This window comes from Cucurbita maxima, unplaced genomic scaffold (genome assembly GCF_002738345.1).
Source record: "Cucurbita maxima cultivar Rimu unplaced genomic scaffold, Cmax_1.0 Cma_Scf00004, whole genome shotgun sequence".
NCBI lineage: Eukaryota > Viridiplantae > Streptophyta > Magnoliopsida > Cucurbitales > Cucurbitaceae > Cucurbita > Cucurbita maxima.
The window spans coordinates 629-22,163 of NW_019272020.1; the positions used below are offsets into that span (position 1 = coordinate 629).

At 40.0% G+C, this 21,535-nt stretch overlaps 4 protein-coding genes across 4 annotated transcripts; 2 read left to right on the plus strand and 2 right to left on the minus strand.

Annotated features, from left to right (window-relative positions):
* The first annotated feature begins 950 nt into the window (after positions 1–950).
* On the plus strand, positions 951–12,148 carry LOC111477600 (ycf3-interacting protein 1, chloroplastic). Its single transcript, XM_023121456.1, has 6 exons — positions 951–1,329; positions 1,414–1,458; positions 1,607–1,720; positions 2,068–2,148; positions 11,464–11,628; positions 11,843–12,148. Exons 1-6 carry the CDS (start codon positions 1,063–1,065, stop codon positions 11,930–11,932), a joined length of 762 nt encoding a protein of 253 aa, XP_022977224.1. The 5' UTR covers positions 951–1,062; the 3' UTR covers positions 11,933–12,148.
* Positions 12,149–12,475: 327 nt separating this feature from the next.
* Positions 12,476–13,270, plus strand: LOC111478548. The gene has a single exon (XM_023122859.1). The coding sequence runs from the start codon at positions 12,476–12,478 to the stop codon at positions 13,268–13,270; it is 795 nt and encodes a 264-aa protein (XP_022978627.1).
* Positions 13,271–13,950: 680 nt separating this feature from the next.
* Positions 13,951–16,715, minus strand: LOC111477599 (galactan beta-1,4-galactosyltransferase GALS3-like). Its single transcript, XM_023121455.1, has 2 exons — positions 14,840–16,715; positions 13,951–14,602 (listed from the first exon to the last, which is right to left on the minus strand). The coding sequence occupies exons 1-2, from the start codon at positions 16,393–16,395 to the stop codon at positions 14,257–14,259; spliced, it is 1,902 nt and encodes a 633-aa protein (XP_022977223.1). The 5' UTR covers positions 16,396–16,715; the 3' UTR covers positions 13,951–14,256.
* A 603-nt stretch (positions 16,716–17,318) lies between these two features.
* On the minus strand, positions 17,319–21,088 carry LOC111477598. Its single transcript, XM_023121454.1, has 6 exons — positions 19,710–21,088; positions 19,334–19,452; positions 18,741–19,268; positions 18,177–18,648; positions 17,861–18,087; positions 17,319–17,769 (listed from the first exon to the last, which is right to left on the minus strand). Exons 1-6 carry the CDS (start codon positions 20,685–20,687, stop codon positions 17,646–17,648), a joined length of 2,448 nt encoding a protein of 815 aa, XP_022977222.1. The 5' UTR covers positions 20,688–21,088; the 3' UTR covers positions 17,319–17,645.
* Positions 21,089–21,535: the final 447 nt, after the last annotated feature.

Here is a 21,535-nt window from a genome sequence, read left to right on the forward strand (position 1 = left end):
ACCCTAAACCCCTAAACCCTAAACCCGAAACCCGAAACCCGAAAAACCCGTAAAGCCTAAACCCGAAAACCCTAAAACCCCAAACCTTCAAACCCCTAAACCCCTAAACCCTAATTTATTATATTAATAAATACAAGTCTTCATACATACTTCAGTCGGATTCTATGAATTCTAAGAAAAATATGTAGGTAAATGTAAAATATCTCTGTACTATGCATTTTTTTTAACCCAGGCTGCGACTGTTTACCAAAAATACAGGTCTCTGCAAAGTTGTTAGACCATTTATGTGTGTTGATGTCTTCCCAATTTCGAAAGGTTAAGGAAGTTGGTGACCTGAATACAGGGGAGTCGGCGGTTGAAGCCCCGGTGAATGGTGGGTATTACTATAATGGTCCTAAGGTAGAAAAATTCCTTGTTAGATAAGTTTCGACCCGCACGAAAGGCATAACTATCTGGGCACTGTCTTAGAGAGAGACTCGGTAAAATAGGCATGTCTGTGAAGATGCGAAGTACCTGCACCTTGTCAGAATGACCCTATGAAGCTTCACTTTTCCTTGGGATAGGCTTTGGGCCTTTCATACACAACTTAGGTGGAGGGCGAAGAAGTTGGTCTAAAAGTATCCCATCTATGTTTTATGTAGAAATTTATCGACAATTATTCAAGGAGGTGATAACAACCAAAAAATGTTTCTTTGTCCATAATGTACTAGAAGGTGGAAATTTTAAGCTAAGATTTTTTTTTTTAATTTTATTTTATTTTTGGGTAACTTTTTTTAGAACCACATGCTAAAAGGCATCTATTCCACTTTTCAATCCGATTGTTTTGGGTGCTCAATAGGAGAAGATAGAGAAGGAAAGGACGGAATAGTAATCCAAGAAAAAGTAATTTCACCCCTTCAACGTTGAAAAAACCACGGTTTAACAAACATGTTATTTTATTATTGTTTTTTTTTTCTTTTCCTTTTTCTGCACAATTTCCCCTAAAATGCTAAGTGAACGCAAAGACCCGTTACCAGATATTACTACAGTCTGTTGTTCAATCTCTATAATCTGTAGATAATAATGGAAGTCATGGCTCTTCAACTCCGTCACTTCCCCCTGTCCCCTTCTCCTTCGTCTATCAAGCACAATTACAAAGCTTCTCGTTGTTTCCGCCATCTTCCCCTTCCCAATTATGCCTCTCGCCACCATCTTCCTGTTTCAAGTAGCCGCAATCGATGGGTTGTGGGCTGCGTTGGCAAGGAAGATACCCAATTGAGTCAATCATCGTCTACCGAAGCTGAACAGCCAGACGCCCAAGACCTAGAATACATTCGTCAGATTCAAAGGGTCTGCTGTCTCTTTCTTCTAAAGCATCCCTTCTTTCTTCTTGCTTCTAATTCTTAACAACCTTTTCTTGGCTGCCTCCTCCAGGTCTTGGAACTTCTCAAGAAAAATAGAGACATGCTCTTCAATGAGGTGACACACCAGTTTGTGTTTTATACAATTCTCGATTACTATAGTTTATTCTGCATTATTTTCTTTATACTCTATGCTTTCTTTTTGTTACTATTTTAGCTTATTCACCTTATTCCTCTCTTTCATTTCGCATTCTTGAATTTAGTAGGTTAAACTTACCGTAATGATTGAAGACCCCCGGGAAGTTGAACGCAGGAGATTACTTGGAATTGACGACGACGATGCCCCAACAAGGGATGATTTAGCTATCACTCTTGAAGAAGTGAGAAATTTTAGGTTCTTTATACTCTATGCTTTCTTTTTGTTACTATCACTCTTGATTGATGATCATGTGTTTATAAGTAAAGAATACATGTCTATTGGTATGAGGCCTTTTGGAGAAACCAAAAGAAAAGCCACGAGAGCTTATGACTTTTAGTACAAAACATGTTGCCCCTCCAATCGATGCGGATGTTAGCTTTGATGTAGCTAAGTAATATAAGTAACATAGACCCAGGAAAAAGGAGATGTGGTAGAGCAGAAAGAGAATTGTAGAAGTAGCCTCTGTCGTGAAGTTTAGTAGCATTATTTTGTATTGTTAGTATTCACTTTCATTTGTTATTATACTAGGTCAATGAAGGAAAGTTCCCGAAAAATAGAGCAGCTCTCCAAATGCTTGCTGAAGAGATGACCAATTGGCCCAATTTGGAGGTATTACCTGTTATTTGTCGCTTGAGTATTGAAAATTTTGAAACTTCGTGCTTGGCCTCATATAGTAAATCTTTTTTAAAATTAGACCTGAGGCTATATTTGGTTGGACTTCAACTTCTCCCATAATAATGCTATTGTGTCAGAGAGTAAAACACTAATTACAAATTGTTTTGGTGATTAAATGTGATGGCGCTAAATCATCTTTATACTAGAATGCAGTGGCTGATGGGTCTTCTTGTTAGAAATCAAGACTCTCCACAATGGTATGATATTGTCCATGAGCATAAGCTCTCATGGCTTTGCTTTGGGCTTACCACAAAAGGCCTTATACCAATGGAGATAGTATTTCTCACTTATAAACCCATGATCTTCCACTAAATTAACCAATGTGGGACTCACTCCCAATAATCCTCAATCCTCAACAAAGTACACTATAAGCCTCCCCTTAATCGAGGCTTAACTCCTTTCTCTGGAGCCCTTGAACAAAGTACACCCTTTGTTCGACACTACAAAGTACACTATAAGTCTCCCCTTAATCGAGGCTTAACTCCTTTCTCTAGAGCCCTCGAACAACGTACACCCTTTGTTCGACACTACAAAGTACACTATAAGCCTCCCCTTAATCGAGGCTTAACTCCTTTCTCTGGAGCCCTCGAACAAAGTACACCCTTTGTTCGACACTTTAGTCACTCTTGACATGGCTAAGTTTAGGGCATGGCTCTGATACCATGTTAGAAATCACGACTCTCCACAATGGTATGATATTGTTCACTTTGAGCATAAGCTCTCATGGCTGCTTTGGGCTTCCCCCAAAAGGCCTCGTACCAATGGAGATAGTATTCCTCACTTATAAATCGATGATCTTCCACTAAATTAACCAATGTGGGACTCACTCCCAATAATCCTCAATCCTCAACAATAAGGGTTGAACAAACTCTCTGTGGGAAACACTCGCACTCTTTATTAAGACCAATTGAGAAAAGAATACAAGACACTCTGTAAAATACTACTTCATTTTATTGTTTTTGGATTTCTTGGATGAAAACCTAGGTAGGGTGGAAGGGTATTTATACTAGAGCCTATGCAATCTAGACCTAACAAATCTAAATCTTTTTCCTAAAATATATAGATCTCTCTACTCAAATATGTAGTATCTTTTCCTAAAATCTCTAGGAAAATAAATATACAATGGGTTCGTACAATTATTGGGCTAGTGATGATATTTCAACACTCCCCCTCAACACTAGTTCTCATTCGTTGCACCATGTTGAGTTGACAGCGAAAACTCTCATATTTGCTAGTATTCAGCCCTTTTGTAAACAAGTCTGCCACTTGGTCATTTGTCTTGATCTTCTACATCTCGATTTCTTCCTTTAGGACCTTCTCTCTAATGAAATGGTAGTGCACCTCCACATGCTTTGTTCTAGCATGAAACACCAGTTTTTCTGGTAGGCGAATCACAGATTGGTTGTCGCAATGAAGTAATATTGGATAGTCAATTTTCTGGTGCAAATCTTCCATCAAGAGTTTCAGTCATGTACCTTCCTGAGCTGCTCCAGCCGCTTCTCTATACTCAGCTTCTGTAGTTGATAATGATACTGTTGGTTGTCTCTTGCTATACCAAGAAATTGTTCCCGAACCAAACTTGAACACATACCCAGTGGTTGACCTCCGAGTATCGTGGTCTCCTGCATAGTCAGCATCACAGTATCCAACTAGCTTGCAGTCTTTGCTTCTTTTGTACAAAAGACCATAGTCGATTGTACCTTTGACATATCTCAAGATCTGTCGAGTTGCATCCAAATGAGGCTTCTTTGGACTTTACATGTACCGACTCATAACCCCAACTGCATAAGAGATATCAGGTCGAGTTAAAGTTAGGTAGATAAGACTACCTACTAGTTGTCGGTATGTCGTTTCATCGTTCATTTTGCCTTCATGTGCACAAATCTTGGCATTTGTCTCCATCGGTGTTGAAACTTGCTTGCACTCTAACATGTTGAACTTCTGAAGCATATCTCTTGTATACTTTTGTTGGCAGAGAAACAATGCTTCATATGTGCGATCAACTTCTAGGCCTAAGAAGTGTTTAAGCTCTTCTAGCTCTTTCATCTGAAAGCGTACTAATGAATTTTCTCTTGTTTGATAAATTTCTCTTTCGTCGTCCCCGGTGATAATCAAATCGTCCACATAGACCAACACAATTGCCAAATTTCCTTCTCTTTCTTTGATGAATAGGCTTGAGTCTGCATGTGCAACTGAATAACCACTTTGGGTAAGAAATTTAGCAATCTTGCCATACCAAGCTCTCGGTGCTTGTTTCAGTCCATAAAGAACTTTTCTAAACTTGCATACATAATTAGGATTAGCTGCACTCTCAAATCCCTTTGGTTGGTTCATATAAATCTCCCTGTCTAACTCTTCGTGCAAGAAGACATTCTTCACATTCATTTGCCACAGTTTCCAATCTTTACTTGCTGTGAGTGCTAGCAGGATTCGTACGGTAGTGACCTTTGCCACTGGACTAAATGTTTCATCATAGTCTTGTCCATATTGTTGAGAAAATCCTCGAGCCACGAGTCGAGCCTTGTATCTCTCGATTGATCCATCCGGTTGACGCTTTATTTTGTAGACCCACTTGCAAGAGATGGGTTTGACATCTCCTAGTCTTGGCACTAGTTCCCAAGTTTGATTCTACTCCAGGGCTATAATTTCTTCCTCCATCGCTTTCTGCCAAACCGAGTTTTGTGATGCTTCTTCATATGTCTCTGGTTCGTAAACTCTATCTTCTACAACAGCTGCATTTGCATACTTAGGATTTGGCCTTCGGATTCTATTTGACCGCCTAAGTTGTTGATGTGTCGTTTCATTTTTATCAGATTCGCTTGATTGAGTCACCTCTTGCATGTCAATATCAATGTCACTTGGATCTTCAGGTGCATCAACATTTGATTGAATTTGTGTAGTTTGCCCCCCCATCTTCTGTTGGAGAATTTCTTCGGTGTTTGAATTTGGTAAGGCTTTCTTCTCCGAGAACCACCATGAAGATGCTCCATTGAAACTACATCTCTTGATGTATAGTATTTTCCACTTGTTGGATCACAGCACCTCCATCCTTTCCTTTGATTGTCGTATCCAAAAAATACACACTTGACTGCTTTCTTGTCAAACTTGCTACATAGATGGGCAAATACAACCAAAAACTCGGAAGTAACTAACTGTAGGTTTCATATCCCATAGCATCTCAAATGGTGAGACGAATCCTAGCTTTGGTTGGGGAAGTTTGTTGATCACATGGGCAGTAGTTCGAATAGCTTCAGTCCAAAATCTTCTTGGAACATTCTTTGCGTGTAACATGCTTCAACATATTTCTGCAAGGTGTCGATTCTTTCTTTCTGCCACACCATTTTGTTGTGGCGTGTTGGCACATGTAAACTGATGTCGTATCCCACACTTGTGTAAATATTGATCGAACTCATCTGACGTGTATTCTCCGCCATTGTCTGAATGTAGGCAACGAATCTTCACTCCTACTTCTCTTTCGATCATCATCTTGAATTCTTGAAACTTTGAGAACGTGTCAAACTTTTCTTTCATAAAGAAAATCCACACATATCTTGAGTAGTCGTCAATAAACGTCACCATATACTGCATTCCACTGATCGATGCTTGTTTGACTGGGTCGAACAAATGAGAGTGAATTAACTCTAATGGTTTCTTTGCTTTGAAACTTGACTTTTTGCATGGTAATTGATGAGCTTTACCATATTGACATCCAGTGCAGACAATGTCTGTTTTGACTTCAAGTTGAGGGAGACCTTTGAGCATGGATTTCTCCATAATCAGCTTCAACTTATGGTAGCTAAAATGTCCCAATCTTGCATGCCATAGATATGTCGTCTCATTCTTTCAGGTCTTGTCAACATAGGCAGACTCTGCAGATAGGACGTAAACAGACTCCTTCTATTGTCGGCTTTCCTATTATCTTAACATCTTGATAAACTTTTACATCTTATGTCCCAAACAAGACGTAGCTTCCTAACGTTGTTAGTTGTAACACTGACAACAAGTTCTTCTTTATACCCGGTACATGATAAACATTATGTAGCGACACTGTATCAGACTTATTGCCAGGTATGATTGTCGTATTGTCGATTTGAGCAATTGATAACTGTGTGCTATTTGCTGTGCATACTATACGACTTCCTTTGTACTCTTTCTTGTCTTGCAATTTTCTCTGATCGCTAGTCATGTGCTTTGAACATCCTGAATCAACGATCTAGTCATTCTCGTAATCGATATGCTCTTCCATCATTGCCATGAGTGATAGCTCATCTTCTACTATGGGACATAGTACCTCTGCATCCCATTCATTCTCTATCTTCTTTTTGGATACTTTCAACCAACTTTTTCCTGGACCAACAATCTCTAGACATGTGACCCTTTTTCCCGCAATTATAGCAAATACCTCCAAATCTCTTTCCTTGGAAACTCTTATTGTTCTTTTAACTTCTCTCAGATTGTGTCGTTCCTTGGTGGCTTCTTCTTTTGTCACCATTATATCCACGTTTGGTAGACGGCCTATTATTGCTCCGACTTTCACTTGTGTAGAGTGCTTCTTCTTCATCGTGATGTCTCCCATTTGTTTACCCTAGCTTCTTGGCTGGCTAACAAATTTTCGAACTCTACAAGTGATGGTTGAATAGGTCATCCTTGTACAGCAGTAATAAAGCTTCTATATTCCGGTCGCAGTCTGTGGATTATAATCCTCTTTCTTCGAGATTCTACAATGGCAGACTTCGGGTCTAGTTTAGTAATCTCCGGACAGATCGACTTGACCTTGTGGAAGTACTGAGCAATCGTCATGTCACGTTGTGAAATTGACAACAACTCATTCTCAGAAGTTGTAGCCTCGTATCGTTCTTCTTTGAGAATAACATCACGAATGTGTCTCATGTTTCTTTCGGTGTCTTGTCATTCCAAAATATGTTCTAACATCTCTTCTCCAATTGTGGTCTTCAAGGCAAACATGTTTGCCTGCTTTGATTCTCAATTTGCACAAGGTGCCGTTAGAATCCTCCTCGTTGGCGGGTGTGAAACTACGCCGCTAGAGGAGGATTCTAACGGCGTAGTTTCACACCCGCCAACGATCTCCCAAAGATCCTGTCCTTGTAAATAGGACATCATGCATGTTGCTCATGTGTTGTAGTTGTTGTTGTTGAGTTTCTTGATTTCTCCAACGATTGGGAAATCACCTATTGTGTTGGTCATACCTCAGTAATACCAAACAAACTCTTTCGACACAAGACTTGCAGAGTCACAGACTACTCATGACACAAAAGAAACTCACTCACTACTAATCTCAAGAAATCATTTTATGAGGTGGAAGATCAGATAGAGCTGCAACCACAGAGCATACTAAGAATTCCAAGAGATCAGATAATTACACTAACCTCGCTCTGATACCAAATTGTTGAACACAACTCTCTGTGAGAAACACTCGCACTCTTTATTAACACCAATCGAGAAAAGAATACAAGACACGCTATAGAATACTACTCCATTTTATTGTTTTTGGATTTCTGGGATGAAAACCTAAGTAGGGTGGAGGGGTATTTATACTAAGCCTACGCAATCACCTAACAAATTTAAATCATTTTTCTAAAATATCTACTATCTTTTTTTAAAATCTCTACTAAAATAAATATACAACATACAATTATTGAGCTTGACTCTATTGGCTAGTGACGATATTTCAACTGACTATTTACTATTGTTTTGGCTCTAAATACTGTAGTTTGCTGTTGTAGGGCCAATACCAATCATCCTTTGGTCTACAGTAATAGCCCTGTCTGTGAATATCTAGATGAAGAGAGAGAACCTTAGTATGATCAATGGAGATCATGGCTATTGGCTATTGGATAGACGAGGAGATGTCGATGGATAATGGGAATAACAGAAAAGTAATTCTCGGGGCCGTTTTAATACTACTTTTCTAGTGATCTTTTGATTGTGATTCAAAAATTTTCTCCATGACACTTCAAACAATTCCAATTATCACCAAGTTTTCATTTAGAAATAAGGGCGGGATTTCTCAGAGAAATACGTGAGGAATAGCTTAATCCCAGATAAATACGTGAGGAATAACTAACTATGTGTTCTTTTCTTGGGATTGATTGGGATAGAAAGGATGGAAGGGTGGATGAGTATTAATAATATAGGTAGACAATTTATTACTCAAATATCTAAATCTTTTTTTCCTAAAATAGTGAATTATCAATTCTTATAATACCTAAATTATTTTCTTAAAATATCGAGATATTTTTATTTCTAAAATATTTAAATCATTTTTCTTCAAATAAATATACAATGGGCTCGATCAATTATTGGGCTTGACACGTTGGGCTAGTGATGATATTTTAACTTTTCCCTTTGCATTAGTCCTTGTTTGCTGCACCATGTTGAGCTGATAGCGAAAACCCTCACATTTGTCCGTATTTAGCTCTCTTGTAAACAAGTTTGTCACTTGGTCATTCGTATCCTTCTTTGATGTTCTCTCTAATAAAATGGTAATGCATCTCCACATGCTTTGTTCTGGCATAAAATCTCAAATGCTCTGCTAAGTGAACCACAAATTGGTTGTCGCAATGAAGTGGATGAAGTGGTATTAGAGAGTCAATTTTCTAATGCAAATCCTCCGTTAAGAGTTTGAGCCATGTATTTTCTTGAGCTACTCCAACTGTTGTTCTGCACTCCGCTTTTGTAGTTGACAATGATACTGTTAGTTGTCTTTTGCTACACCAAGAAATTGTTCTCAAATTGAGCTTGAACACATACCCGGTGCTTGATCTTTGAGTATCGTGATATCCTGCATAGTTAGCATCACAGTATCTAGCTAGCTTGCAGTCTTTGCTTCTTTTGTACAGAAGATCATAATTGATTGTACCTTTGACATATCTCGAGATCCGTCGAGCCACATCCAAATGACACTTCTTTGGACTTTGCATATACTGACTAATGACTCCAACTTCATTTTCAAATCCATTTGGTTGGTTCATGTAGATCTCCCAGTCCAACTCTCCAGGTAAGAAAACATTCTTCATATTAATCTCCCATAATTTTCAATCTTTATTTACCATAAGTGTGGGAGGAAGCTGTACGATAGGGATTTTTGTCACTGAACTAAATGTCTCATCATAGTCTAATCCATATCGTTGAGAGAACTCTCGAGCTACATGTTGAGTCTTGTATCTCTCGATTGATCCATCTGAGAGACACTTTGTTTTGTAAACCCACTTGTAAGAGATGAGTTTGATATCTCCTCGTCTTGGCATTAGTTCCCAAGTTTGATTTTGGTAAAGGCTATAATTTCTTACTTCATTGTCTGCTGCCAAGCCATATTTTATGATGCTTCTTCGTACGTCTCTAGCTTTTTAATTTTGTCCTATAATAGAAGTATTGACATACTTTGGATTTAGCTTTTGGGTTTTTACCGTCTAAGTTGTTGATGTGTCATTTATTTTTCATCGAGTTCACTTGATTGAGTCACTTCTTGCTCACCAACGTTAGTGTCACTTGGATCTTCAGGCACATCAACCCTTAAGCAAATGTGTGCAATTTGTTCCCTCATTTTCTGTGGTAGAATTTCTTCAATGTTGTCCAAGTCTGATAATATTTCCTTCTCCGAGAGCCACCCTGCTTCCATTGCATCACTTTGATCGTCAGTCATGTGACTTGAGCATCCTGAATCAATGATCCAGCCATCCTTGTAATCGACATGTTCTCTCATCATTGCCATGAGTGCTAGCTCATTTTCTTCTATGACACATATTGTCTATGTATTCCATTCCTCCTCCATCTCCATGTTGGAGGATGCCATGTTGCTTTCGACTTTTTCTTGGACCAATAATCCCTAGACATGTGACCCTTCTCCCTCCAATGGTAACAAATGCCTTCAAATCTCTTCCCTTGAAAGCTCTTGTTGTCGTTCTTCTGAGCTCTCCCTGGTTATGTCGTTTCTTGATGGCTTCTTTCTTTGTCACCATTTTTTTATCCATGTTTGGTAGACGGTTTATTGTTACCCCGATTTTCATTTGTGTAGAGTACTTATTCTTCCCCTTATGTGATGTCTCCCATTTGTTTAGTCATACCTTCTTGGCTGGCTAGCAAATTTTTAAACGCTAGTAGTGATGGTTGAGCAAACCATCTTTGTACAGAAATAACAATTCTAGTCGAAATCTGTGGATAATGATCTTCTTCATTCAAGCTTCTCCAATGACGGACTTTAGGTCTAGTTAAGTAATCTACTAACAGATCGACTTGACCTGTGGAAGTACTGAGAAATCGTCAAGTCACGTTGTAAAATTGATAACAGCTCGTTCTCCAGAAGTTGTAGTCTCGTATCGCTCTTCTTTGAGAAAAATATCATGAACATGTCCTATACTTCTTTCGTTGTCTTGTCATCCAAAATGTGTTCTAACATCTCTTCTCCGATAGTGGTTTTCAAGGCAAACATTACTCTGTCTGCTTTGATTCTCCATTTGCGCAAGGCACAATTAAAATCATCCTCTTGCAGCGTAGTTGTTGTTAAGTTTCTCGATTCCTCCAACGATTTGAATCACCCCACGTTGGCTATACCTCAATAATATCAAATAAGTTCTTTTGACAATAAACTTGCATACTTATGAACTACTCACGACACAAAGAAACTCACTCACTAAGAATCTCAAGAAATCGTTTTTGATGGGAAGATTAAATAAAGAGCATACTAAGAATTCCAAGACACTAGACAACCAACACTCACTTTGATACCAGATTGTTGAACAAATTCTTTTTGGTAAACACTCTTCTTTGGATTTCTTGGGACTGCTTGGGATGAAAACTTTGTATGGTGGAGTATTTAGAGTAGAGGCTAGAATAATTATTCCTATATCTAAATCATTTTCCTAAAATAAATATACATACTTATCATTATTGAGTTCGACCCCTATTGAAGTAGTGATTATTTTTGTCTTATATTTATGATTGTGCATACATACTTAGCCATGAATGCATGAGCTTCATTAACCCCATGGATTGAATAACAACTTAAGCAAAGTATTAACTATTGTCTAATGTAATTATGAGAAATGGTGTCTTCTTGTCCACACCCCAAATATGGAAACAAATTTCTGGTTCAAACAAGTCGTGGGGATTTTTATTTCTGCTGTTTACATTATCATCTGATAAGGGCCGGTCAGCATGGTTTTGTCTCCACTTTAGATTTTCTTGACATTTTTCTTCTATCCTCGTCGATTATGTTACTCGTACGTGTAGGTTGAGGCACCTAAGAAGAAACGCAGTAAATCTTTATATGCAAATGTCACAGACACGGGCGTGAATCCTCGAGAGGCTGCAAAGAGACTCAACATTGATTGGGATACTGCAGCTGAGCTTGAAGATGCCGACTTGAGTGAGGACCCAGAAGTGCCTGCAGCCGTGGTTTGTTTTCTTTGCCCATCATCAGAGACACTACTTTTAGTCCAACTTATTTATTATGATAATTCACTCCAGATATTATGGATTTGTCACTTCAATGTGGTTAGGAGTGTACTGGAATTTTGTTAATGGTAACTGAGAGTCAAAATCGTGAAAATAAAATTTTGCATGATATTACACCATTGCTGATGAGGAATCTAAAATTGATTTGATGCAGGGATATGGAGCACTGTACATAGTGACAGCGTTTCCAGTGATAATTGGCATCTCAGTAGTTCTAATCCTGTTCTACAATTCTCTTCAATAGTGCTTCTACTATGTGGCAATAGACGTGGCTGATGATTGCCGACTGTGGTGGTTGTTTCTGACCCTTCGCGACTACGAGAGTTTGTTATGCATTCAATTCCAAGGGCCAGAATGAGTTATTGATGAATTTATAAGATGGAAATTATTAAATGCTGAACCACGTCTTTCAATTTTCATTTGCCGTTATGGCGCTTGATTACGGAATAAAATTACCTGACAAAGAGTGCGACTAATACCTCATTTGTTGCATTGCATAGTGGGCAGAGTGAGTGGTATAAGTCCTCATACTTTCCACGAAATGCTTCGATGCATTTTTTTTTAATACCTCAACCGTTAAATATTAAAACAAAAACCGTCATATTTCCTTGCTGCTTGCATGTTATATCCAAGTCAACGGTGGTGGGAATTAGAATAAGGAACGCGAAGAACATGCAAATCATTACTAAACAGACTGCCCACCACGTCCATGTGTTGTCTTGTTGTTGGTTGAAGTTTAAAGGCCTTCCATTCCATTCGAAGACAACAGTTTCAATCAAACTGCAGTATGCCTGCCATTGCTGATAAATTAGAACCTTTATCTGTTGGCACCACTGGCAGAAGCTACGAACTCGTTGAGGATGTGGTTATTAAGGTGTCAACGCAATTCAAGTTGGAAAGCTACAGTGCCCCCAACTCGGCTTATTCATCCCCTCCGTTGGGCAGTGGTGCGGCAGCAAAAAAGAAAGTCCATGATGGGGGGCGGGGGCTGAATCGGAGCAAATCCTGTGGTGAAGGAAGGGGTAAGGCACTGCCGCATGGTCTTATTGATAATAGAGTAATGATATGGGAGAAAGGGCATAAGCACAAAACAGAGGAGGGGAAAGCGAGGCGTTTCAGATGTGGGGCACTGTGCTTGTTGCTACCACTGCTGGGAGGGTTGGGGTTTAAGGTTGGGAAAGGGAAGGAAGAGAGAAAGGAAGAGGTAGAGGAAGGTGAGGAGGGAGGTGGGTGTATATCCATTTCCATAAGTCACAGTCGAGTTTCTTTGGAAAAATTCGAATGTGGCTCGTGGGCTTCGTCGGGCATGGTGGCTCATGAAGATGGGGAATCGATGACAGGGATGGGGAGCCTTTATTTTGACCTGCCAATGGAATTGATAAGGAACAGCGTGGGTGCACGAACACAATCACCAGCACAGGCCGCGTTTGTATTCGATAGAGATGGGGTGGGAGTTCATCATCTTCCTGTGTGGACCAAAGCAAAATTGGCGGAGGAATCGGGAGCTGCATCTCCCTGCGTCATTACCCCACGCTTGCGCAGAGCCAGAGAAGAGTTCAATGCTCTTTTGGAGGCCCATTGATTTTTTCATCGCACACACTATTCAGTTTCATTTCTTTTTCAAATGTTCAAATCAAAGTTTGTTACACAAAAGGACGCTACACCAATAATTCAATTGTCTTACTCTTCCAGTCCACGCAGTAATGTTTTATTATTGTTGTTCTTGATATTCTCTTTTGCTGATGTTAAATCACTAAATAACATTTTCATACAAATTCAAGATATTAAATAAAACATTTAATTGAAACACGTATTAAATACTTGAAATGGGAATTTAGGTGGGAAATAGAAAGAATGATTATAAGAAACCAGAAAAGAAAGCTTAACCTGGGATTCCTTGAACTCGGACCCGATTACAAATCAAGTAGAAAAGACATTCATAAATTATTATTATTATTTTTTAAAAAAGAAAAAAGGAATATTCCAGATCACATGCGAGTGTGAGTAAGTGAGGTACACCCATTTTTGCTTGTGAAAGTGACATAGCATACCAAAACGCTGCCTTTGTTTGCTCAATTATTATTATTTATTAACCCATTCTAGTTGTTGCAGAAACAATGTAATTATTCGGAACCCACAACTTTCCCTACTTTCTATAACTAAAATTAAATCCATAATTAAACAAAGCCCATCTAAAAATAATTGAATTCTATGCCCAAAATTTCCTTGCCGACACGACCACCTCCACATCAGCCTGTTATATATAATAATAATAAACTGTGTTTTATTTGTGATGTAAAAATGTAATATAAGCACAAAAAAAGTGTAGAAAAATAATTACAACAAGTGGGTAACAAATAAGAATAAACCCAATCCCCCCTCTTCTACTGGTGCCCCCAAATTATATATGAATTTATATATAATATACAGTCGGAGTGAGCTGTAACCTGGAACCGATCATTTCGAGCTCCAACCTGCAACCTGGAACCTGGAACCGGTTGATCACAGACGAAGAGAAAGGAAGCAGAGCGGAAATTAGGAGAAATGAGAATGAATGGTTGTGGTTGATCACTGGCGCGTGGCCTGTAACCTGGAACCGATCATTTTGAGCTCGAACCTCTTGACGGCAGGAGCGACGAGACGCATGGTGGTATCCAGAAGAAAGGGGGTGTCGTCGAGAGTGAGTTGGGTTAGATTGGAAAGGGAGCGGCAGGGCTCCCTTCGGTGGGCAATGGTGCCATGGTAGTGGAAGTATTTGATTTTGCCCTCCGTCTTGTGTGTGGTCTTCCCAGCTACATTCTCCGACATGTGCACCCCCGTCGCAAACACCCTCCGCGGCTGTACTGCGTACTTTCGGTCCCTCCTTATTCCCCTTTTCACGTCCTTGTATACAAGCTTTTCAAACCCCCATTTCCTGCAACCAAGCCAACCATCCATCCATTCATTCATTATCTTCATACATATTCTACAATGCCAACTTAATTCAATACTATTGTTATCTAAGCATGTTACCATTCTCCATATGCAATCAACGCAATTTCCCCAAACTAAACTAATATCAGCATCAAAAAACTATCATCCCCCTAATTCACGCACTCTTTTTGCGTCTATGCACAGAATTCACAATACAGCATCGTATAATAATTCGTACCTGTAGGTTCTCCCTGCATCTTCCGTGAGACACGTCTTGCTGTTCATGGGCATCTGCTCAATTGTAAACTGGGCGTAGTCTGAAAGCGAATCTAGAACTGATTTTATGGTGCTTTTGGGCGGCACGTAGATGAACTCGTCAATGTCGAAGAAGAACATCCACTTGGCCATAAACTTGTAGCGATGCAAACAATCATTCACCACCATGAATTGGTTGTGGTAGTATCCATCGAACCTCTCCTCCTCCCTGATGTCCTGCAACGTCACATAACCCAATTCCATCCATGGCTTCAAAACCTGGAGCACTTCCTCGTGAACCCCACCTGCATCGTGTATTACGAAGTGGGATCTGATCCCGAACAGCCTGATATGGTAGGCCAGCCACTCTCTCACCCTCTGGGGGCTCAAGTTCCCATACAGAGACGAGCCACAGTAGAGATAGTCGTATTTAGGGCTGGATGTGAAAAGGGAAGCGTTCATTCCTCCGGGACTTTCTGTCAACACCTCAATGGTGTCGGTGAGGTTGAAGTTGCGGTCGCCGCCGCCGGAAGTGGAGGCATAGAGGAGCAATTTTCCACCCTGGTTGTCAGCATTAACAGGGTGAGAGAAAGTACAATTGACGACGACGACAGTGTAAACACGACCATAGCCCCAATCGGGAAGGATCTTGAAGGCGGAGGCGTTGATGGGATTGGAGGGGTGGAGGAGAGGAATCCACTGGCATTGGTATGTGGGATGTCCAAATACGTGAAGAGGCTTGGAGGCTAAACCGACGACGGCGAAGTTGTCGACTCCGCCTCTGTAAGCACCCATGGTGATGAAGTTATACGCGGCGGCACCGTAAGGACGAAAAACGCGCCTGAGAATGCCATTGGGAAGAAGCTGATCTGTGGGGAGGGAGGTGGAGGGGTGGGGGCTGGGAAGGGGTATGGAAGAATGGAGTGTTGCCGATAGAGAAGAAGAAGAAGAAGAAGAAGGGGAATCTTGGGTGGTGGAGCAGGAGCGGAGATCGGAGATGGAGAGGGTGAAACGAGACGGAAGGAACTGGAGGATAGTAGCGAGAGCACAGAGGAGGAGGAGAGCGGAAAGAAAAAGCTTGAGCTCTGCAGCATAGTTAAAAATAACTCCGACATACATCCTCCTTTCTCGGTCTTTCGCCATGGTAGGAGAGAGAGGGAAAGAAGGGAATCTGCTCTGATGGAAGGGGCAGAGCAGAGCAGAGCGGAGCGGAGAGAGGATGCGAATCCACACCACAATCCAGTTGGGATTTAGGGAAGCAAAGAGTGAAAGGAAGGAGGGAGAGTGGAGAAAGGTTAGATGCGATATTATTGAATATGTGAACTGTAAAAGGAAAGCAAAAGGAGAGAGAATGTAGAAAAGGAAAAAGGTAAAATACAAATAGGAGTTGGACCTTGGACTTGGAATTGTTGGGTTATTGGAAAAGGCAAAGGCAAAGGCAAAGGCAAAGGCAAAGGCAAAGGTAAAGGTAAAGGTAAAGGCAAAAGCCATAATGGAGGAAATGGAATTCAGTGCCGAGATTAGAGCGCACAACCTCATTATTACTACCCTTCATTAACCTCCACCTTAATCCCGCCCAATCCCATTAATCACGTTCATCTTCCAGAGTAGAGCTGCACACAGAGTGCAGTAAAGTAATGAGACAATATATGAATAATAAATAATAGTAGTAGTAGTAAAAAGAGGAGTAGGAAAGGTAAAGGAGGACCTACAAGAAAATATGATGGTAGAAGGAGGGCGTGAAGTGCAAACATGGGAATAGAATGATTCGGTGGCGGGGTGATGGGGGTTGGGCCCCGCCCCCACACCCAATCCTGTGCTGTAAACCTGTAACGGGAGGAACCTCTCTCTCATTTTCCCACTGCATGCCTCCCTTGGATTGATTCGCGTCGTCGGTGCGTTTTCTACCCCTCTTCTTTTGTAATAAAAATTTACACCCCTCTTCTTTTGACATAAAATAGAATCCCCTTCAAATGTGAATACAACCATTCCTTTTTATGAAACGTTGTATTATCCAAATGCTCTTCTAATATTAAACTATACCTATTAAATGCAAGTTTAATTTTTTAAAACCAAAATTAAATCATTAAATCATTGTTAAATGACATTTTCAATAACAATGGAATGAAATTAAGTTTGACATTGTTGAGTTGATTCCTTGTATTAGTTAATAGTCTAATTATTGATTTTTTTTTTTTCTGCTGCTATTATAAAGTTTCATTTAGTATTTTAGTTTTTAAGAATTAAAAAAATGATATTAAATAAAAATAATATTTACTTTTATTAATATATAAAATATACCATATATACACATATATTAAGATTCAGGTAATGGTGTATTGAGGTAGTATGACATATTGATGTAAATATGAATATTAAATATAGAAGTAGAAGTTCTAAGCTTGATTTTGAAAAACCAAAATATTTATTAAATGATGTGGTGTCCATAAGAGAAGAGGGGATGGGAGTAAAGAAACTCACTGAAATGATGCGGTATTACAAGAATTCTCTTTCAAAAAACATATGTATATATGTAGAAAAAGAGAACATAAAAGGGGTGGTTACAAAGTAGAAATCATTTACAGTGAAACGTGTAGTTAAGATGTTATGTGCAGTTTGGATAAACATGATGCAGCAGTTCAAAGTTGAGAAGTTGAAAAAGAAAGGTAAAAGAAGGCCCAAAGAGATGATAAGAGGTACAAGAAGGTGGTTATTGTAGGGTTGGAGGAAGAAGAATGAAGACGGTCCTCTGAAGCAAGAACTCGTGCATCGGACGTTGTTATTCCTTCCTATGAATGTGGCATAAAAGAGGCCCGCACGACGTCCTCAATCGGAGCTCCGCAAACTGGACACTTTCCCCCTCTCCATTGCAATTCCTTAGCACATTTCATACAGCTACACATGTGTCCACATCTGCACCAATACAATATGTAGTATATGATATCATCATTATTCACACTCCTTTCACTTTAAGATACATATATAGATAGATAGATATAGTTACCTATACAGTAGTGAGTCAATCTGCATGTCGTAGCAAATACAACATTTGCGCTTTCTTGATTTCTCTTTCTTGGATTTCCTCCCTCCTCCTCCAACTTCATGCCGCTTGATCGAGTGCTGCAACATGAGCTGCATGTCCATGCAACATTTTATGGATTTTCTCAGTTCCGACATCTCCTGGTACAATTGCTCCATGTGCCCTCTTAAATCGTATATCAGTTCCATTTCCTGAATTTTACAATTGTCACAGTAAGTAACGTCATTTTATGCATATAATATATATACACACATTCAAGAACACCGCTCTAGCTTCTTACAATGGATGGATGATGGGTTGTTGAGACGGGGGAAGAGCGTTGGGTATTGGAGGAAAATTGAGGTTGGAAAGGTTGGGGTGAGGAAGTAGATGCGCCTCTGTTCGAATCTTCACCCATCTCGTTATCCAGCTGGTAGCTCCATGAGCTCAATATTGACGGGGATGGAAATTGCAAAGGAGATGCAGATTGATCCAAATCATCGCTTGCTTCTTGATATGGAGCGCTGCTAATCAAGCTTCTTTCATCACGATCTTCTTCTTCTTCTTCTTCTTCGTTATCACTACTCTCTGGCTGAGTGTGTCCTTCTGAGAAACACCACAATTCTTCTTCTTCTTCTTCTTCTTCTTCTTCTTCTTCTTCCGCTCCATCGTCATATTCTTCTTCTTGCTGCGTTTGTCGCTCTAATCGAGACACCATCAACTTGTCCATTCTTTCACGAAACTCACTCGATAGAAAATTCGATACTGTTTTCCTGCATCCATCCACAATTCAATACCATCTTAATTTCAACTCAACACATAGGTAGATGATGCATCAAATGAGTAAAGGAATGGAATGGTACACCTTTCAATAAGTTGACGTATTTCTTCGTTGGCAGAATTGGAGTCGAGCATTTGCTGATACCAAGATTTCCTGCGGTCTTCCCAATAACTTCGAGGCCGAGAAATATCAGCAAACCAATCGTAACTGGTTCCCAAGTAGTTTTCATCATAACTCTCTTCTGCTGCCTCACTGTGATCTTCTGCTTCCCATCCATTGATAGAGTCTTGTGAATCCAAATTCAAATTAGGCCTATCTTGCCATCTGCCCTCTGAACTTGGAGGATCAACTTCTGGTTCTGGTACTGGTTCTTGTACTGGTTCTTGTTCTTCAATTTCCTCTTCATTGAAATCTTCAGGAATTGGATTAATGCCAACCACTTGCTGGTTATTGCTATCCTTATCATTATCATTATCATTGTCATTATCATTTGCGTTGGTGGCATGAGTATGAGCATCAGTATCCAACTGGTTTTTATCATCATCATTATTGTCCAGCATCTCTCCAATAGGGCTTCTTGCGCCATTCTCACCAGCTCCACTAAATCTCTCCCTGCAAGATGCATGCCACATAAAGCCAAAATCCTAACGTATGTATTGAATTACAATTCATTATACCTGAGATGGCTGATGGTATAAGCTCTATGATTCGCTCGAGGAGTTATTACAAATTTTGGGCGCTTCTGCTCATCTTCCAATGCCATTCCACGTTGCAAAATCTTAAGCCGAAGTAGCGACTGCAGCATCTCACAACCCGCATTCTCAACAATAGTCAAATTTTACAAGCATCCATCTTTCTTTCTTTTTTTTCTTTTTTTTCTTTTTTCTTTTTTCTTTTTTCCATTCTTATAAGATTAGATAATTTAATAAGATGTAAGGTAGAACAGTACTGATTCAGTCCATAGAGATTAGATTAGATTAGATAAGAAAGTGATTAAAAATGGAGAAGAGATTTTAATATCGTAAAAAGAAAAAGAATGGAGAGAAAACGGACCTGGATGCGGCCACGTTGGGGGAATTTTGAAACGGCTCGACGCTCTACCAATGCCTCGAGCTCTCTTTGCCTGTCCCGCTCGATTTGCAAGAGTAAATCGGCAAAGGCCTGACGTCCTCTGATGCGGGGAGAGTATAAAATATGAGAAAGGCATTTGGGCTCTACTTGGTATCTCAGAATCAGAGTGGGATTTGAGGAGGATTCACTGGAGTGGTCGTTGTCTTCGACCCAAGATGAATGCGGAGGCTTTGCAGCCGTCAATGTCAATCTCCTAATGATATCCACGACGCGCACCCTCTCCCTTTCTCTCGCATCTGAAATCTGGCTTTGCGTGGAAGAGGGTGGAGAACTGGAACTTGTTCTGCTCGAATGCCAATCTGCAAACCCGTCTTCGCTCCCGAGCCCTGCATCGTACCTCTCGTCGCTAAAATCCCCTGCTTCCAACGAGCATGCCTGCTCCTGCTCCTGCTCCGTCTCTTGCTTGACCGAACAAACCGAAGGGGTCGCGTTCGCATTCGCATTCGCATTCAAACCGACGTTAGAGGAGGAAACATTTAGCCTCTTCTCCCATATCTGCACGAGAGAAGATGCTAGCTTTGATGAATGGTTCTTGTCCGTACCCGTTTCAGGAGTAGGGGTGGTTCGTATTTGTGGGTTGTTATTATTGTTGTTGTTTTGTGGGTGATTAATAATGGTAGACAAAGTTTGACATGGATTGGAGCGCCTGGGAGCGGAATCATGGTTGGTTCTGGGGCCTCGAAAATTAGGAATGACGGGGTTGGGATTGTGGTTTTGATTTCGATTTGGGGTGATTGTGATGCAATCGTTGAGGCGATCCATGACCAAAGTCTTGAGGTTGTTGCGAAAACGAGCAACATGGGTGGCGGTGACATTGGGTTCTCGCCGCCGGTTATGGTCTCTGAGAACGCAGCCAAAGGGTGAGGCGGAGGAAGAAATTTCGACCTCCGAAGAAGCCATGAAGAATGGGTCACCCAGTGGAAGGGAGGGACGGAGGATGAGCAATGTTTGAGGGAGCTGGTTGGATCAAAACCCCATGGAATGAAGAACAAGGAAGGCGTTAAAGGAAAGGGAATAAGACATTTTGGTTGGGACGGAATTATGAGAAACCAATCCAGAAAGGGGGGAAGTGGGGAAAGGAAGATATGAGGGGAATGGCACCGAAAAGAGAGGACGCCATTTTGAGGCTTGTAAGATGGAAATCTCTGGCACACGCTCAACCTACCCTAAATTAAGCATCCACAACAAATAATGTGGACCTAAATATGTCTTCGCCCTGCATTTTCTGAACATTATGTACCAAAACGGAGACGTTGGTTTTCAGCCGTTGAGCGCGTGCGGTCCAAATATAACTAAGATTGAAATCCGAAACCAGACCTTGGGGTCCATGGCGGGAGGTCAGGGAAGGCGTTTATTTATTTATTTATTTATTTATTATCATTTATTATTACTTTTCTCCTTAAATTATCAAAAATACCTATTAATTATATAATTTATTTCAATTATGACTCAAACTTCTCAAACTTTCATTTTTAACTTACCCTTTTATCATCAAATTTATATGCTTCTTTCATTTATAATTTTTATCCCAACTCTAACTTCCAATTTTTTTTTTTTTAAATACTTCAAATTTTAGAGATTAAATTAGAAACTTTTCAAAATCACTTAAATAATTGAAAGGATGTCTTCACAAACTTCCTTCACAATATTCAATTTTCAATTTTTAAATTTTTTAATCAACACACATTCAAATTTTTAACGGGCATTAGCAAAGCTTAAATTAAGTCTATTGAATGATATTGAATGAT

Coding starts and splice junctions, on each gene's coding strand:
- LOC111477600 (XM_023121456.1), top strand. CDS start 1,063: ATGGAAGTCATGGCTCTTCAACTCCGTCACTTCCCCCTGTCCCCTTCT. Junction 2,149..11,463: donor CCAATTGGCCCAATTTGGAG/GTATTACCTGTT, acceptor TCGTACGTGTAG/GTTGAGGCACCTAAGAAGAA. Junction 11,629..11,842: donor CAGAAGTGCCTGCAGCCGTG/GTTTGTTTTCTT, acceptor GATTTGATGCAG/GGATATGGAGCACTGTACAT.
- LOC111478548 (XM_023122859.1), top strand. CDS start 12,476: ATGCCTGCCATTGCTGATAAATTAGAACCTTTATCTGTTGGCACCACT.
- LOC111477599 (XM_023121455.1), bottom strand. CDS start 16,395: ATGAGGTTGTGCGCTCTAATCTCGGCACTGAATTCCATTTCCTCCATT. Junction 14,603..14,839: donor GATGCAGGGAGAACCTACAG/GTACGAATTATT, acceptor GCTTGGTTGCAG/GAAATGGGGGTTTGAAAAGC.
- LOC111477598 (XM_023121454.1), bottom strand. CDS start 20,687: ATGGCTTCTTCGGAGGTCGAAATTTCTTCCTCCGCCTCACCCTTTGGC. Junction 18,649..18,740: donor ATACGTCAACTTATTGAAAG/GTGTACCATTCC, acceptor GGATGGATGCAG/GAAAACAGTATCGAATTTTC. Junction 18,088..18,176: donor CAACCCATCATCCATCCATT/GTAAGAAGCTAG, acceptor TGTAAAATTCAG/GAAATGGAACTGATATACGA.